General features: G+C 39.6%; 1 protein-coding gene across 3 annotated transcripts in view; it reads left to right on the forward strand.

Annotated features, from left to right (window-relative positions):
• The window catches only part of Usp24 (ubiquitin specific peptidase 24), a 150,542-nt gene that overhangs the window by 126,845 nt on the left and 5,766 nt on the right, over positions 1 to 17,931 (forward strand). For all 3 annotated transcript variants that reach the window (XM_005398504.2, XM_013521671.1, XM_013521672.1), the window contains 7 exons: positions 384 to 486; positions 2,229 to 2,350; positions 3,235 to 3,348; positions 5,236 to 5,301; positions 6,345 to 6,411; positions 7,535 to 7,613; positions 16,908 to 16,983. In XM_005398504.2, coding sequence (XP_005398561.1) covers positions 384 to 486; positions 2,229 to 2,350; positions 3,235 to 3,348; positions 5,236 to 5,301; positions 6,345 to 6,411; positions 7,535 to 7,613; positions 16,908 to 16,983 — 627 coding nt within the window. The remainder of the gene's footprint in view (positions 1 to 383; positions 487 to 2,228; positions 2,351 to 3,234; positions 3,349 to 5,235; positions 5,302 to 6,344; positions 6,412 to 7,534; positions 7,614 to 16,907; positions 16,984 to 17,931) is intronic.

The following is a 17,931-nucleotide window of genomic DNA, read 5'->3' on the forward strand; positions in this document are numbered from 1 at the left end:
CACAGAGAACATACCCACACTCCTGCAGCACAGTGAGTGCCAAGGCAGGGCCAGGAGTAGCCTTTTTAAGTCTCCAAGCTTGTGGGTTTTCCTGTTCTGCTGAATACAGGAAAGTTGCCTGACTTGTCATGAGCACCCAGGACCTAATTATACAGATGGATGGATGGATGGATGGATGGATGGATGGGTTAATTGTAGAATCTGAGTTAATATGTTTCAGTGGAAATCTTTCGAATTATCTTAAAACCTGTGGCTGTTTGTATGTTGATCTCTTATACAACAGGCATTAAATAATTACGGTCCATTATTTTGTGAACCAGCAAATTCCACCCCTACCCAGTACTGCAGAGCAGTAATGCGTGTTCTGTCTTCTCTGGTGACAGATACGCCGTTGGAGTTCAGCACAAGCACGAGAATTTGGGAATCTCCATAATACAGTAGCATTACTTGTTCTGCATTCGGATGTCTCTTCCCAAAGGAATGTTGGTGAGATTTCCTATGTCTTCATATGCCCAAAACAGGAAGACAGGCTGGCTGTGTCTGCATAGAGTACTGACGTCTGTGGTGGAGTGGATATTGCTTGTTTCTTAACTGTCTGGTATCTGAGGAACGCTTAAATGTTTTTTGTTGTAATTCCTGTTAAATTTCACCCTATTTTACTAGCTTGCCATGAGAAAAAACAAGTCAGTCGTTTACTTGGGGCTTTGTTTTGTTTTATTTTGCTTTGTTTTGTTTTTCAAAACTTAGGCATAAAGAGGGGCTGGGGATTTAGCTCAGCGGCACAGCACCTGCCTGGCAAGCACAAGGTCGTGAGTTCAATTCCCGGTACTGGGGAAAAAAAAACAAACAAAAAAAATTTAGGCGTAAAGGCTATAACAGGGTTCATTCATCACAAATTCATCACAGTAATTTAAACAACTGATACAGTGTGTAGTGGGGAAAGTATGGAAGATATGGGTTGAAATTTCCTAGTTGTTTAAACTTGACCAAGCCAACTGACCTCTCTGATCATCATTGTGAAATGAAAATATTAAAAACATAATTCAGGTACAAGAGGGTTAAGGTAAAATGTTAAAGAACTTCACAAAAAGGGTGTTCAGATACAAGTTAGTAAGGTATATTTAATGCATTCCCTGTTTTGTCACCCACTTGTAGCACAGTCACAAAGACACAAGCTGTCCTGTTATCCAGTATCCTAATCAGTGTGTACCAGGTTTTTACTTGTTCCAAGGCTTGGTTGTGACAGTAACAGCAGTGACACAGCAGACCAGCTGTGTTCAGCGTTTTCTGTGTGCTGCCTTTTTATAGTTAATTGTTTAATCCCCACTGCAGACCAAAGAGATTTTTTCTGTAGAAAAGGAAAGTAAGAAATAGGGGTTTAGTAGTTTCCCCAGAGTCTCACAGCTAACAAGTAACACAGCCCAGGTGTGAATGGAAACCCCTGATCAGAGGCTGTGGTAGAGTTGTCCTCTGGTCAGGGTGACCCAAAGGCAGGAAACTAGAAAAAAAACCTCTGAGCATCATTCTGATAGAAGGGTGCTTACTGGCTCTAAAGGGATACTGGGGAAAGACAGATAGTTGTAGGGTAAAGTTTGCTTCCTGAACTCTGACTCATTCATCTAAAACAATAAACTTGGCCAGGTGTGGCAGCACACACTTATAATCCCAACATTCAGGAGGCTGGGGCAGGAGGATCGCTGGGAATTCAAGGCCAGTCTGAACTATATATTGAGACCTTGTCTCAAAAAACAAAAAATAAGATAAAACAACAAAACTAGCTGATTTTGTGAGCTTGATTTTATAAAAGAAAATCAGTCTCTGCATCCTTGTTTTTCTAGAAATGAGGTAACTCCTGCTCTATGGGTTGAATTTGCTTTAACCTAGATGGTACTGGCCATTGTTCAAGGACATGTGAGGAACAAAAACGTCTTGCCCCGTGCCTCCAGTAGAAACTTTGGGCATTTTTTTTATATACTACCCTTGTATTTTGAGCTCTTTGGAAGTTTGTCTTGAGTGGGAATCACTAGGGGTTCACAGGCCAGGTAAGGCACCCTTTAAGGGATACAAGTAAACATTTTCTCTTGCTGCAGCGTGGCTTCCCCACCAGACTGTGCGGGATCAAGCTGTAAGAACTCAGTGTTGTGTGTGTGACTCTTGCGGGTCTGCTTCATGGAATATCACCAAGTGAGACGGGCTTTGCTTTGTGTCACTTCTTTGACCTCCTGCAGCTCCTGGCATATTTAAACAGCGGCCGCCCATCAGCATTGCTCCCTCAAGCCCCCTGCTGCCCCTCCATGAGGAAGTAGAAGCTTTGCTGTTCCTGTCAGAAGGGAAGCCTTACCTGTTGGAGGTATATGCTTATGATGCCTGAGCTATTTATTTTTTGTTACTTTCTCCTGGTTGAGGAAAAATACTTGTTGCTGTATTTTATGTGTTATTCTTATGCAGGTGAGTACAGTTAAGAGGAAAAGGATTCTTTCCTATGTCTGGGTCAAAAAGACATAATTAGGGCCGAGGATGTAGCTTAGTGGTAGAGGACTTGCCTAGCATGTGGCAGGCCCTGGGTTTGATCCTTGGCCCTGCAGTCAATCTGTCAGTAAAGTAGAAGAAAATCGTCTTCTAGTCCCTTCAGCCAAGACATGAACTAGTTACCCTCTAGACCATGGTAGAGGGTTTAGTTCCCAATCTCTTGTGTGTCTTTGGTCCTAGACATCTACTGCTTGTATATGTATACTGCATATACTCCATATACTACAACTGTGACTGCGCATGTGCTTGTCCCTTGGAGGTGTGGGAGTGTGCAGCCCGTCCTGAATGGGGCCTCCCCTCTCCCAAGTCCCTCCTCCAAATCCTGTCTTCCAAAACCTGATGTACATGTGTGTGAGCCCGTGAACAGGATACCATACTGGCTTTTCAAATTATATCAACAGTGCTGGGCTACATATTTTTTCTTTTAAACAACGTTATTTTTTTTGGATCTACCAGTGATTATTCAATTCATTTGCCTTTGAAAATTGATGGAAGTGACTCCAGTCAAAAAGCGCACTTTTGTGATAATGAATTCTATAAAAGGCCAGACAGACTCACCCTGTAATCTGTCCAGAGTTGTCTGACTAGAAACTGTTTTGAGGCAGTGTGGATGTTCTTGAATCTGGGTAAATTCCGGTTAAAGCCAGAATAGACCAATGTTACCCGTGGCATGGGGAGTGCTCACGCTTCACTGTCCACCGCCAGGTCATGTTTGCCCTCCGAGAGCTGACGGGCTCGCTGCTGGCCCTCATGGAGATGGTGGTGTACTGCTGCTTCTGCAACGAGCACTTCTCCTTCACCATGCTGCACTTCATTAAGGTATGGCCTCGGCTCCGCCTGCAGCAGGCCCACCCTGCGCTTCCAGGCAGAAGGACGCTTGTGTAACACTGCTTTCCAAATAACTAAAGAGAACAGTATGTGTTCTATTTTAAAAATGAAGACGTTTTTTAAATGAATTAAGGAAGACCTTATAATCCCACTCTTGAACATTCTTTATTTTTTATTATATCCTTTTAAATTCATGTATTTTAACATAATCAGGATTTTAGTAGTTTTGTCTTTTTCACTTTGTATTATCTTTAAAAGTTATCTGAGTCTGTTTCACTCTTTTTTGTACCATAATCTACTTAACCTTTTTCTTCCTAGTAATGCACATTCACATAGGGTTCGGTTTTTAACTAGGTAAGACTAGTATTTTATAGTCAGTAGTAATGCTGTGGGTGACCAGTATTATGCAAAATTCTTTTCCACTTTCATGGTTTCCCCACATCATGTTTTAAGAATCAAAAGTAGGGTTTGCTCATCTTCTAAAGCAGTGTGTAACTATGAGGCACTAAAAGAAAGTGATCATTATCATTCAGATTGGCTCCTAGCAGACACCAGACACTAGACACTGTCTTCAAGCATTGCATATTTTAACTCACTGGATTCTCACGCAGTGAGAGAGGTAGATCCTCTTGTTATCACCACTTTATAGTTGTAGAAACTGAGGCATAGAGTAAGGAACTTGCTCAGGGTTGCACCACTGGTCAGTGACAGAATGGGGCTTTGAACCTAGGACTATGGCTCCAGGGCTATGCTCCTAACACATTGCTTACTGCCCTCCTTGGTATTACTAGAAAGGTAGAGTACACCCTTGCTGTTTTTATTGCTTCTTATTCTTTACATGGGTTATATATCTTTTCTCTTTGTGAAAACTTCAAGCATATACACAAGGTCAGAGTCTACTTTGATCATTATGGGTCATCCTGGTCCCTCTTCCCCACTCTGCCCTAAGGAGCAATATTGTCTCATGACTGTGTTTCCTTCCAACCACTCTCTGTTGGACACACGCTGTCTACACTAGTTTCTAACCACAGAAATTCTGCCGTGCCTTCTTTCCAGCACCAGGAGTTAGAGTGATGATACGTGTGGTGTTAACAAGTTGCAGGTGACTATGGATTATGTCTTGAGGCTCTGAGCAAAAGTTGTTTTGCTCTCAGCCTTTGTGTGCATACCTATGTCAGAGGTGATTAAGTTCCTGTCCACGCTGTACACAAAGTATATGACCTCGGGTGTTTCTCTCTGCAAGAATAGCATGCGAGGGTGTGGTAAGGTACAATGTGGAGTGCTTACTTAGGATCTGGCGCCTTGGAAGTATGGAGTTACAACACAATGGCCCTTCCCACCATTTATTTATTTTATACATATATATATGCACAAAATGTGAATTTTACAAATCTTGCTTTCTTCAGTTAGTGTATACGAGCAGATTCTTCTTTCATAAGCTGACTTTTTTATGTACTTGGCTGAAAGCATATTTACCCCAGCATTCTTATATGCATCGTATTAGCTACACAGCATATTCTAGAAAGCAAAATAGAGTGTGTGTGTGTGTGTGTATGATTCATATATATATATATATATATATATATATAACTGGAGTCTCTTTAGTGACTTAAGATTCTTCCCTTTCCTGTTTCTGTCTAATTTCATAGCCAAGTATCATGGAGTGTTGAGTTCCTTAGAGAACCTTAAGAGATTTATTTCCATCCCTAGATTTAGCATTCGAGAAAACTGAGGCCAGAGAGGGGAGTTGACTTCCCTAAGTTCAACCAGGTATGGTACAGCTAGGGTGTGGATCCAGCACTGTTGATTACTACTATGTGTAGTTTCCACTGAAAACTTACAGGAATTTTTATACTTTCCAAAAATACTGTATTTCAGAACCAGCTAGAAACTGCTCCACCCCATGAGTTAAAGAATACATTCCAACTGCTCCATGAGATACTGGTAAGTCATAAATACTTGATTCACATATATAGGTACTCAAGGGCTGGGGATTTAGCTCAGCGGCAAAGCACTTGCCTGGCAAGCAGAAGGTCGTGAGTTCAATTCCTGGTACAGGAAGGAAGAAAAAAAAAACACAAACAAACACATATATAGGTACTCATTAGTTATCTGTGTTTACACATGAAAGTTATTAGTCCTTTTATTGCCTTGCATTTATTCGGTCTGCACTTTCTGAATCCTCTTCACGGCAGTCTTGTTCTGCATATATTACTGACTTAGATATGAGCAGTAATAAAATTGCCTCCTGGCGCTTGCCGTGACATGAGGGAGCTGGGTAGGTGCACAGATAGTTGAGTGTAGAGGTCTGAGGACCAAGGTGTCCTGCCAAGTTCACATTACTGGGCTTAGCCCCACAGTGAATTGCTGGGTTTACAGTTCATCAAATCTTACACACCATTAATCATATGTGTACTATTAAAATATTTGATGGCCATGAAACCGTAATTGATTATATAAAGTGTTTTCCTATTTCAGAAAGGTGATAAGCAAAACAAAGTTATAATAAGCAAAATATAATATTATTAGAAACTAAATCTTAAAAAAGTGGAGTGATTTGCCTGACCTCTCCCAGGCAGAGCCAATAGCTGAGCCAAGTGCCTTAACCCAGAGCCCTGGCTCTGTATCAGACTCCTGAGGAGCAAGCCCTGTGACTTGTCATGACTGGAATGACCAGAGGAAAGAATGGGAACTGAGCAGAGCTGACAAAAGAAACCCAAACCAGGAGTGAAAGGCTTCTGCTACCCATGCTAAGGCACATGGGCTTTTTGCTGTAGGAACATATAGATAGAAAATGAGTGGGTCTTTAAATATATTTAATGTGTCTTAGTTTAAATTTGAGATATGTAGCAATGACAGAACACCCTTAGGATTCAGTTTCGTTACGTAGAAACTAACCTAGTCCCCAGCGGAACTGTGGAGAGGGCACCACTAGCTACAACGCCAGTTTCTTCCTTCATTTACCAGAGCTTGGTTCTTACACACAGGTCATTGAAGATCCCATACAAGTGGAGCGAGTCAAATTTGTGTTTGAGACGGAAAATGGATTACTAGGTAAGGACACCTGGCGTGCCAGATACAAGGCTGCAGTGGGTGTGTTGTCTGGGCAGACCCCCACCCAGCTTGGAAGAGTAACTGGGCTCTTTAAAGTCTGGTCAGGAGAATTAAATACCTGAACCTGAATTAAATGCCTGAATATTGTCCCACTGTTGGACAGTAAGGGACAGCTTGGGGTCCTTTGGCCAGATCAGGAAAGTTGAGGGGTGCTGTGATGTTTCCTATAAGCTAGAGGCCTCCTGATGCTGGAATTCTTTCCTTCCACTCGGCAGCTGTCACATATATGATGATGTCACATAAAATTGTGTTGCCTAGTGGCATGGTAGCTGTCTGTATTTGTAAATGTTCTTTCTATCATGTGCCATGGTGACATGATTAATGATGCACTTTTTGTAACGTATCACCCTCCTTAAGAAACACATAACTATATTTGGAAGAGATTGAGGGCTGCCGAGATTTAAGCAAAGAAGTCTGTAGTATCAACTTTGTAGGCCCTTGTTTTAGAATAGTGTGCTCTAGGCAGAGCTGCACCCAGGAGCTCTGGAACTTAAAAACTATAAACTCATCAACAGCAGGGACAAGGATTTAGGGGATGTTTTCTTTTATTTTTGTGTTCTCTTTGTTTTTTAGACAGGGTCTTGTTAGGTAGTTCATGCTGGCCTTGAACTCACTGTATACTTCAGGCTGGCCTCGAACTCACAGTGACCCTCCTGCCTCAGCCTCCTGAGTGCTGGGATTATAGGGATGCACCACCACACCCAGCAAAGATATGTTTTTAAATCCCTAAAATTCAGAGCAGGAAATATTAAACAGAAGTTGTCATATATTTCTGTTATCAGACTATTATAACTAGTCTTCTCTCAGCAGTTGGTGTATGGAAAACTTGGAATACTCAGCCAGTTTAAATTATAATTCCTTTTCAGTTTTCCTGAAAGTCATACTTTCACCACCATGTATCTAAAGTAGCATTTCTACCCATTAGACTTTGGAGAATTCTGTTCAGTCAGGCTGTTTCAGGTCCATTTGACAGAATATGTATTTTCAGGAGAGCAAGTTTGTTAGTACTTGGTCCCACGTCCAGTTCAGCATGTTTATAAAATGTCCTCTTCTCTTCCTATAGCTTTGATGCACCACAGTAATCATGTGGACAGCAGTCGCTGCTATCAGTGCGTCAAGTTCCTTGTAACCCTTGCTCAAAAGTAAGTATTGACTGAAAACACAGGAAGGAAGTGCTGCTTTAACTACAAGGCAGATATGACTGAAAAACAAAAACTCTGCTTCACTTTGGCACCTTTAAGAGGCTAAGTTGGCCTGTGTGCTTGGAAGCCACAGAAGTCTTTTCAGGGGAAATAGTAAGAGTAGCAGATCTTGTGGAATTTTAAAAAGATAAAATAGGCCCAGTGTCAGAAGGGAGGCTTGGAGACCTCAGAGCAAGAAGAGTTCATGAACCTTCCCAAGGTCTTTCTTACTCCGTAACCTAACTACAACTCTTCCAGGCTATAGGTCCCCAGTTACCAAACAGTCTCTCAAGAGACAAAATCTTGCCATCCATAGCTGTTGAGCGCTATGAAACCAGGCACTTTGCCTCTGTATCACATGAGGTAGGTAGTCATTTATCACAGGTGGCTTCTGTGGCCTCGAGTCATACAGCCGAGAATTTCAAAGTGAGAAAAATTTAATTATGGTAAAATACACATAACGTAGAGCTTACTCTATTAATCATTTCTAAGTGTATGAGTAAGTGAATTCATATTGTTGTACAACCATTGTCACCATCCATCTCCCACATTCATCCTTCCAGACTAAAGCTCTGTGCCTGTAAACACTAACTTCCCCCTTCCCACTTCCCCCATCACTGGCAACCGTTCTAATTCCTGTCCCCGTGACTTTGAGTACTGTAAGTGCTTCCGCGAACTGGTTTTCTAATGCACTTACTTTTTTATGACTGGTTTATTTCAGTTAGCATAAGGTCTTAGGTTCTTCTGTTTCATGTGTTCGAAGTTCTTTCTTTTGAGATATGAATAATATGTTGTATGTACGTACCACTTTTTGTTTATCCATTTGTTGATTGATGGACACAGGAAGCATACATCTTAACATTAGGAGAAACCTAAGTGATGTACTAGTTCACCTTCCTTAGGTAGGGTACAGGCAAACAAAAGATCAGTGACTGTGTCACGACCTGAGGTGAGAGAGACTACACAGCCCTCCCCTAGTCTGCGGGCTTTTGCTGTTGCATAATTCGTCTGTTCATGGTTCCTCTGCATGCGGGTTGCCATCCTTAGACTGTAACAGAAGAGGAGCAAGAAATCTGTGGGCTTATTACTCTGTTGCCTTGGAGCACCTGTAGTTAAAGTAGAGCCTAGTTGAAATAAAGCATGAACGTGTGTTTTCCAAGTGACAGATGGATATCATCTTACCACAGTTGTGGGTTCAATTTCTTTTTTTTTTTTCTGGTACAGGTTTGCAGTACATAACGATTACATTCTTCATGTGGAGTTGGTCCGTGCATATAACAGATCTTAGTTCTTTTTTTATCCCCTTCCCTTCCCTGTCTCCTCCACCCTCCATCTCTTAGTCCCCTCCGCTTTTGCAAAATATCTGTCTTCCTTTTCTTATCTGTCTTTTATTTTGCTCTTTATTTATATTTTGGGTTTCTAATACTTAACCTTGTGTGTCTGATTTATTTCACTTAATATATCTCAAAGTACATTCATTTTCCTACAGATGACTTAAACTTATCCTTCTTTATGGCACAGCAGTGCTACTCCCTGTTGTGTAAATACCTTTTGTTTATCCATTCATCTGCTGATGGACATGTAGGCTGTTTCCAGGATTTAGCTATTATAAATTGTGCTGTTATAAACGTGGGTATGTTTGTAATATGATACCTCTTTCAGGAAGATACCTTGAAAGGGAATAGCTCAAATGGAATTTGTAGTTTTACTTCTCTGGGGACTCTCCACATTGATTTCCATAGTGTTTATACTACCTTATATTCCCAATGCAGAAGGGTTACTTTTTCTGTGTAACCTCTCCAGTATTTGTTATTATTTGATTTCTTGATGATAAGAATGGTTATCTCTGGAGAAAGGTGGAATCCAGTATTGTTTTAATCAGCATTTCTCTAGTGGCCAGAGATGTCGAACATTTTTTAATATATTTATTGGCCAATTGTACTTCTGAGAAATGTCTGTTCATGTCACCTGCCCATTTGTTAATTGGGTCTTTTATTTTGGGGGATCTCATTTTTTTTCTTTTTAGTTCTTTATATACTGTAGGTACTATTTCTCTGTCTGAGGAGTAGCTGACAAAATTATTTTCCTTTTGTGTAGGTCATCTCTTTATTGGTTGTTTCCTTTGTTCAGCTTTTTAATTTGATATGATCTCATTTATTGATTCTTGGTGTTATTATGTAATTGGGATTTTCATCAGAAGCCCTATTTTATCTTCCAGCAGTTTCTGTTTTAACGTTTAGTTTCTTTTTTTTACCCATTTTAGGCTTTTAGTTTAGTGCATGACAAGAGCTGTGGGTCACCATTTGTTAAGAAGAATTGTCTTACCTCCAGTGTTCTTGGGCCTTTTGTCAAAGATCAGATAAGCTAAATGTGCCTGCATGCTCTGTTCTGTTCCTCTTAGCTGCCAGTCTGGGGTTTTTTTGTTTGTTTCTTCGTTTTTTTGCTGTTTTATCACTGTAGCTTTGTGATAACTTGAAGTCTGTGCTTGTGTGCCTCCTGCTTTGCTTTGTTGCCCATGATTGCTTTTGATATTCTGGGTGTCTTCTGGTTTCCTACGAATTTTAGGATTGTTTTCTGTAATTCTGTGAAGAATGCTATTGGTATGTTGATTGAGATTGCAATAAATCTGTGAATCAGTTTTGGAAGTATAGCCATTTTAACAATGTTGGGTCTGCTATCCAGGAGTAGGAGATATTTTGCTATTTTTTGATGTCCTCTTTGCTCTCCTCTTTCAGAGTATTGTAGTTTTTGTTGTAGAGGTCTTCCACTTCCTTGGTTAGGGTAATTCCTAAGTATTTCATTTTTCTTGATGCTACTGTGAATGATATTGTTTTCCTAACTTCTCTGTGAGTTCATTATTGGTGCATAGGATCACTATTAATTTCTCTCTTTTTTGAGAGGGAGAGAGACAGGGCCTTGGTATATAGTTCTGGCCTTGAACTCACTATGTAGCCTAGGCTGGCCTCAAACTCATGGCAATCCTCCTATGTGCTGGAATTATAAGCATGTACCACCACACCTGGCTGCTATTGATTTCTGTGTATTGATTTTTATATCTTACTGATCTATTGAATTTGGTTATTCTAGGAATCTTTTGGTAAGAGTTTTTGGTTTCTATGTAGAGGATCATGTCATCTGAAAATCATGATAATTTAACTTATTCCTTTCCTATATGTATCCATTTTCTTTCTTTCTCTTGCCTCATTTCTCTAGCTAATGTTTGAAGTACTGTATTGAACAGGAGTGGTCATAATAGACATCTCATTTTAGACCAAAAGGTTTAACTTTTCCCCCTTTAATATAATGTTGGCCATTTTCGTAAATGGCTTTTGTCAGGTTGAGATAAGGTCTTATTTTCTTCAGTGTTATTATCGGGAATGGATGTTGGATTTTGACAAAGACTTTTTCTGCATCTATTGAGACAATCATGTATTTTTTTTGTGCTTCTGTTTATGTAAAGGTTACATTTTATTGATTTGCATATGTTGAGCTATCCCTGCATCCCTGTGGTAAAGCCTACTTGGTCACAGGGATTTATTGTATTCTGTTTGCAAGCATCTTGTTGAGGATTTTTGAATGTATGTTCATTGAAGAGTTTGGGCTATACTTCTCTTTTTTGGTTGGATTTTTTTCCTGGTTTGGGGACCAGGGTTTGGGGAATACTCCTCTTCTAATTTCATTAAAGAGTTCGAGGAGTACTGGAGTTAGATTGTTGCTAAAGTTCTTACAGAATTCAGCAGTGAATCGGTTGGGTTCTGGTATTTTCCTACTTGGTCTGTTTTTATTACTGTTTCAATTTCATTGCATGATTTTGGACTGTTAGTATTTTTGTATCTTCTTGGTTCAGTTTTGGTTATTTATATGTATCTAGGAATTATCTATTTCTTTTGTATTCTCCAATTTTTTGGAGTACAGGTTCTCAAAGTAATCTAGACTTTGGCAGTGTCTGTTGTGATTTTGCCTTTTTCATTTCTAGTTGCATTGATTTGTGACTTCTCTTTCCTTTTTGGTAAGATTAGGTAAGGATCTGTCTATTTTATTTATTCTTTCAAAGAACTAGCTCTTAAGTTGATTTTTTGTGTTGGTTTTTTTGTCTTCTTTTCATTAACATCTGCTCTGATGTTTATAATTTCCTTCCTTGTACTAGCTTTGAATTTGGATTTGAATTGTTCTTGTTTTTCTAGGACCTTCAGGTGCATCATTAGATTATCACTGTTTTTCTGATGTGGGCATTCATGGCTGTAAACTTCCCTCCTAGGACTGCTTTCATTGTGTGCTATAAGTTCTGGTATGTTGTACTAGCACTGTTGCTTGATTATAGAAACTGGCTAATTTCTTCCTTGATTTCTTCTGTGACCCATTGATTATTCAGGAGTGTATTGTTTGATTTCCATGCATTTGTATAATTTCTATGGATTTTTTGCCATTGATTTTTAATTTTATTGAGCTATGAGCTAATAATATTCATAGTGTAATTTTGATTATTTTTCATGTATGTAAGCCTGCTTTATGGGCTGATATGTGATCTGTTTTGGAAAAAGTTCCATGTGCTGCTGAGGAGAATGTGTATGCTGTGGTTGGGAGCAACTCTTGGCAGCTATCTGTTAAGTCCATTTGTTCAGTGATTTGACTCAACTCTGTTTCTTTGTTTTGTTTTGTTTTTAAAGTCTAGTTGATCTGCTCATGACAGTGGGATGTTGATGTTCGCCTCTGTGCTTGTGTTGATGTTTATCTGATTTTTCGTGTCCAATAGTGTTTGTTTTATGAAGTTGAATGTGCCAGTGTTTGGTGCATATTATTCCCTTAACCAATATGTAGTGACCTTCTTTGTCTCTTCTGATCAGTTATGGCTTGAAGTCCACTTTGTGTGAAAATAAGATAGCTACTCCTGCTTGTTTTCAGGTTTTTGTTGCATGGAATATTGTTTTCCATCCTTAAATTTTTTTTTTTGTCTGTGAATTTCTTTTTGTATTAAGTATGTTTCTTGTATACAGCATGTTGTTGGGTTTTGTTTCTTGATCTAATCTGCCAATCTGTGTCTTTTGATTGAGGAACTGAGAACATTTGCACTGAGAGTTATTACTGATAAGTGTTGGCGTATTCCTGTCATTGCTTTATTTTTTGTTGCTGATTTTCTCTCCCCCACCCCCCTTACCTGCTTACCCTCTCTGTTATGTTCATTCTATTAGACTGTTTGACCTTGTTGACTTCTTTGTCTCTTTCTAGAATATCCTTGAGAAGTTTTTGGAGTGCACATTTGATGGTCATAAATTTCTTAAGATGCACTGTCATAGAAGTATCTTATTTCTACATCAATTTTGAAAGATAGTTTGCAGGATATATCAGTCTGGGTTGAGGTTGTTTTCTTTTCGGACTTGTCCTGATCTAGGCTGCCAGGTCTTTAAGGTTTGTGTTGGGAAGTCTATTATAATTATTATAATGGGTTTATCTTTTTAAGTGATTCATTGCTTTTTTCTAAAGGATTTTAAGATTCTCTCCTTAAATTGGATTTCTGGGGTTTTGCCAGTGATGTGCTATAGTTGCTTCTTTTCTGGTAATGGCTATTTGGAGTTCTATATCCCTCACTTATCTGTGTGTTTAATTCTTTGTCCATATTTGGAATTTTTTCTGCTGTTTCTATAAATGGGTTTTTTATGCTGTTTTTGCTGTCTTCTGATTTTTCACTAATTTTAATTAATCTTATCATCTAGCAAGTATTAAATCCATTTTTCATGTTCTGTTGTTTTCAAGGTATCTCTGAGCAGTTCATCATGGACATCAGCCATGTCTTCTAGTTCTGATACTCTGTCCTTACATTATCACTTCTGCCACCCATACTTCCAGTGGAGTTTAATATCCTGAATTTCTGTTTGATACCTTTCAGTGGCCACTCATACTTCCAGTGGAGTTTAATATCCTGAATTTCTGTTTGGTACCTTTCAGTGGCCTTTGAATTCTTTGCTAAAGTGGTCATTCATGTTTTGTATCAGTTTATTTAGTTCATCTAGTTTTTTTAATTAATGTCTTTTGTAAACTGTCTGATAAGTCCATTACCCATTTAGTTATATTTTCTTTGAGCTTTCCCAGCATGTTACTGATTTGTTTTTAATGTCCTCTTTTATCATTTTAAATAATTTGGCTGTTTGGCTTTTGATTTCTTCCCTGTCCTTGCCCCAGGGATCAGCTTGGAGGAGTTGGGAGTTTTTGTGTTGGTTTTTTGTTGTTGTTGTTGTTGTTGTTGTTGTTGTTTTAGGAGTTGGGAATTTTTTGAGACATTTTGTTACCTTCTCATGTTTCTACTTTTAAGTTGGGTATACTTAATGATCACATTCATCATAGGGAATTTGTACCTGTACGTGCTATATCTTGATTCTTTTTTTTTCCCATTCTCCTACCCTCCCTTCAGCTCCTCTGGCCCTACTTATTTACAAGAGCTTTGTTTCATTTTTTCCTTCTTTTTTCATTTTTTCCCTTCCTTTCTCTCTTCCTCTCTCCTTCCTAGTCTCCCTTCCCATTTGACCATTCCCTTCCTATTTCACAATATCTATTAAACATTTTGGTCCTTATTTATTTTACACTTTCAGTTTCTCACACCAGAGAATCATGTTTCTGTTGTTTGTTGTTGTTCTTGTTTTTTGCTAAGGTTTGGGGTCACTTATAATGGAAAGACATTGTCCCTAGTATGGAAATCTCTTTAGTTCATGTCTGCTTTTCAGGGATGCACTCTAGGTATAGCTAACTCTAGGCCTTTGCCTTTGTCCCAAGATGCTTGTAATTTGGAAGGAGAGGATACAGTGTAACTAGCTAAGTACCCAGTTCTCTGAGAATGAATCATAGTATTCTTAATGACACAAAGGCAACTGGATATTGGAAATTAAAACCAATTAATAGTAATGACTGTCACCTTGGCTATAGTAATAAAATCAGGAACAGTAATAGTGTCAAAGACAGACTGGATATTATATACCATAAGAACCAATAATATACAACCCTTAACCGTAGAAAAGAGATCTATAATTTTAGTATAAACATGAATACAAACAAAATATTGACATATGGTAAATATCTATTAAATGCAGCAACTGTACCTCCACTAACAATAGAACAGAAAGGTAATGGTGTAGAGTTAACTATGTAAAGATTAATAAATCTGAATGGTTGTAAAGATGGGGGATAGAAAACAGGAAAATGAAAGAGGAAAACTTAGAAAAGTTAATCAATGGAAGGTGAGGAGAGAAAGGTGAGATTGAGGAATGAAAAGGAAGTAATAGAATTAGGTAAAAGAAAAGAACAGATAAGAGAAAAAATAAGAATGAAAGAAAGGGGAAAAAAACCTAAGCTCCATGTAACCAGTGAAGAAAGAAAAAAGTGAGTTCAAAGAGAAACACAAAACAAAAAACACCCCCGTATTTTTGAATGATTGGTTTCTTTTCAGGATCTGGAGTTTTGGAACCCAGCAAGTCATGGTTTTCTCCACCCAGCTTTTTGGCCTGGGGGTTTAGGAGATGTCCCTCTACACTTTCTCCAGAGGCCCTTCTGTCTGGTCTCCGCAGGCCACAGCATCTGTCCAAGCCAAGGTGTGCTCTTGCTCACCTTAGTAGATGGAGAAAGCAGTTAGGCCTCTGATCTGTGCTGGATGTAGGCAGCAGGGAGAGGGTTCACGCAGACCACTGTTCTTAATGCCAGCACTTTCAGACTCAGCTGCTTCTGAAAGCCACACAGGCCTGTCTTCTCACCACGGAGGACGACGGGGCCCCATGGCTTTCCTGGTCTAAGCTTAAACTTCGTAGGGAGTCTATATCTAGCCTACACCCTTTCCACTACCTTCCCTCTTGACTCTCTCTCTCATAGAGTCCCTGTGGGAGGGTAACACTGGGAACCCTGAAGTGAAGATGATTTATAGATGTTCTGTGGCTCAGTCTAAAATAATCAACCCCTTCCCAAAAATACTGCCTGATTAAACACTCTATGGCAATGTGGCAGTCAGTTCACTAGGTTTCTTCTCCAGCGGTAGCCTGCCGCCCACGAGTTACTTTTGGCGTAAAACCCCGTGCAGCTGGTGCCACTTACAGTATCCCTGGGCTTTTCATGGGGCTAGTGCTGCTACCTGGAGCTCCTGACCCTGGTGGGCTACTTTGTGTCTGTGGAGACTCATTCCCTAGGAACTAGGATGAGCTTCCAGCCTGCTTTGTTCTCTCCATTTGCCTCCATTTCTCCAGCTTCTGTGTAGTTTCTCATTTTTCTCTCAGTTCCCTGCCAATTCCCTGAAATGTACTTCTTTTTTTTTTTTCCTTCACCAAATTGTTATTTTCTAGGTGTCTGGATTCCAGGTCCTGGAGAGACGGTATTTTGCTTCTGATTGCTACTCCACCATCTTGTCTCTTCCCAGGATTCATTAATCAGACTTGATGGTGACAGCATGTCAGGAGGGACATTTCTGAGTAGTGCTGAGCCACTTGGTATATCCCATATGTCCCAGGCCAGCAGATGCTCAGTCAGCTGTCAGTGTCTGTGTGTACTCTTCATCCTTCACACTGGCGTTCAGACGCACATCAGTGGCCCCTTCCCCTTTGGTACTGTCTCCAGATTGGAAGGACAGCTTATAATAAGCCAAGAAAAATGGAAAGAGAAAGGGGCTCCCAAGGCTGTGCTTTAAATTGGTTTTTCTATAATGTCATTCTTTCTTACTCAAATCACAAAAGTCAAAGACTGAGAGTGGGTGGGTTTGTTTGTATACTTGTTTTATAGTGCCAAGGATTGAACCCAGGGTATTCTGCATACTCAGTAAGCTCTCTGACCTCTAAGCTACATCCACAGCTTAAAAGGTTATTTATTAAGTGAGCATTTGTTGTGGTTTTTGGTTTGGTGGTTTTTTTGGTTTTGGTTTTTGAGACAAGGTCTTGCACTGTAGTCCAGGCTTGCCTCAAACTCTCAGTGATCCTCCTAAATGCTGGGTTTACAGGGGTGTGCCACCACACCCTGCTGGGCTTGGGTTTTGTTACTGAATTTCGAATTTTGATAGAACTCAGTGAGGGAGAGACAGATGGGGATTTTGCACTACACTTGTACCTGCTTATGCCTTTGAGGTTTAAACATATGAGTATATTTTGTCTAAATTTTAAAAAAACGAAAGTTTCATATGGAGACAGCTAAATTTTAACAGTGGAATTGCTGTGTTTCAGAACAAAAAAACTACTGAAAAATTAATATTTTCAACAAAAATACTTGGCTGATAGCAATCTCCTCCATCTCCAGGTGTCCTGCTGCTAAAGAATACTTTAAAGAGAATTCCCATCACTGGAGTTGGGCTGTGCAGTGGCTACAAAAGAAGGTAATTGAATTATGAATTTTTCTAACTATAATATAAGGATCAGTAACAGAAAATCTTAACCAAAAAAGTCCCCTAACTCTAATTTGTAGACCAACCCCAGTGTTTCTTTCTTCAGCTGTCTCTTTAATATAATTGGTGCCTACTTGTGTGTGTTAAATTAGTATCTTAATGTAAGATCCCCAGTATTCACACATGTTCCAAGATTCCTAGTTGGTGCTTGAAACCATGGATAGTACTGAGCCCTATGTGCACTGCTTTTTATTAGATGTACAAACTTGTGATAAAGTTTCTGTATTTTAGGAACCGTTAGATTAACTAATAATAAAATAGGGGCTAGAGGGAAGAAAATATTAAGATAGATAATTACAGCAATGTACTATAATAAAAGTTATGTGGATGCAGTCTTGTTTCAGTTCCTTTCTGGTTGCAAGGCCAAAATACCTGACATCCACAATTTATTTTTACTCACGGTTTGTAAAGGTTTCAGTCCATAGGCAGCAGGCTCCAAGGCGAGGGGTATGGCAGAGGGGAGATGTAGTCTTCCTTCTTCCTTCCCTTTTTATTCCACCCAGGCTACAAGCCTACTGGTTGGCACCATCCACAACCAGAACTATGTTAAACCAATCAGTGAGCTAATCCAGTATCACACATCCATGATCCAGTCACTACCCAAAACCTCACCTATGAGCACATGAGGCTTTGGGAAGACATCTAGACATGAGCTGTAACAGGTATCTGTCTTAAAATCTCTTAACTGTTCTTTACTTGCCTATCTTGTGATACTGTGAAATGATGCAGTAACTGTGATGAGGTGAAAGCCATAGGCACTGTCAAGGAGCTGTGATGCTCTTGCCTTCTCATAGTCAGTGACGAGGATCATTGAGCCATGACCTCGGCGGGCAGGAAGAATACATAGTGTGGATATATTGCTGCACAAAGGACAATTTA

This window comes from Chinchilla lanigera, unplaced genomic scaffold, assembly GCF_000276665.1.
Source record: "Chinchilla lanigera isolate Chin_1 unplaced genomic scaffold, ChiLan1.0 scaffold00063, whole genome shotgun sequence".
NCBI lineage: Eukaryota > Metazoa > Chordata > Mammalia > Rodentia > Chinchillidae > Chinchilla > Chinchilla lanigera.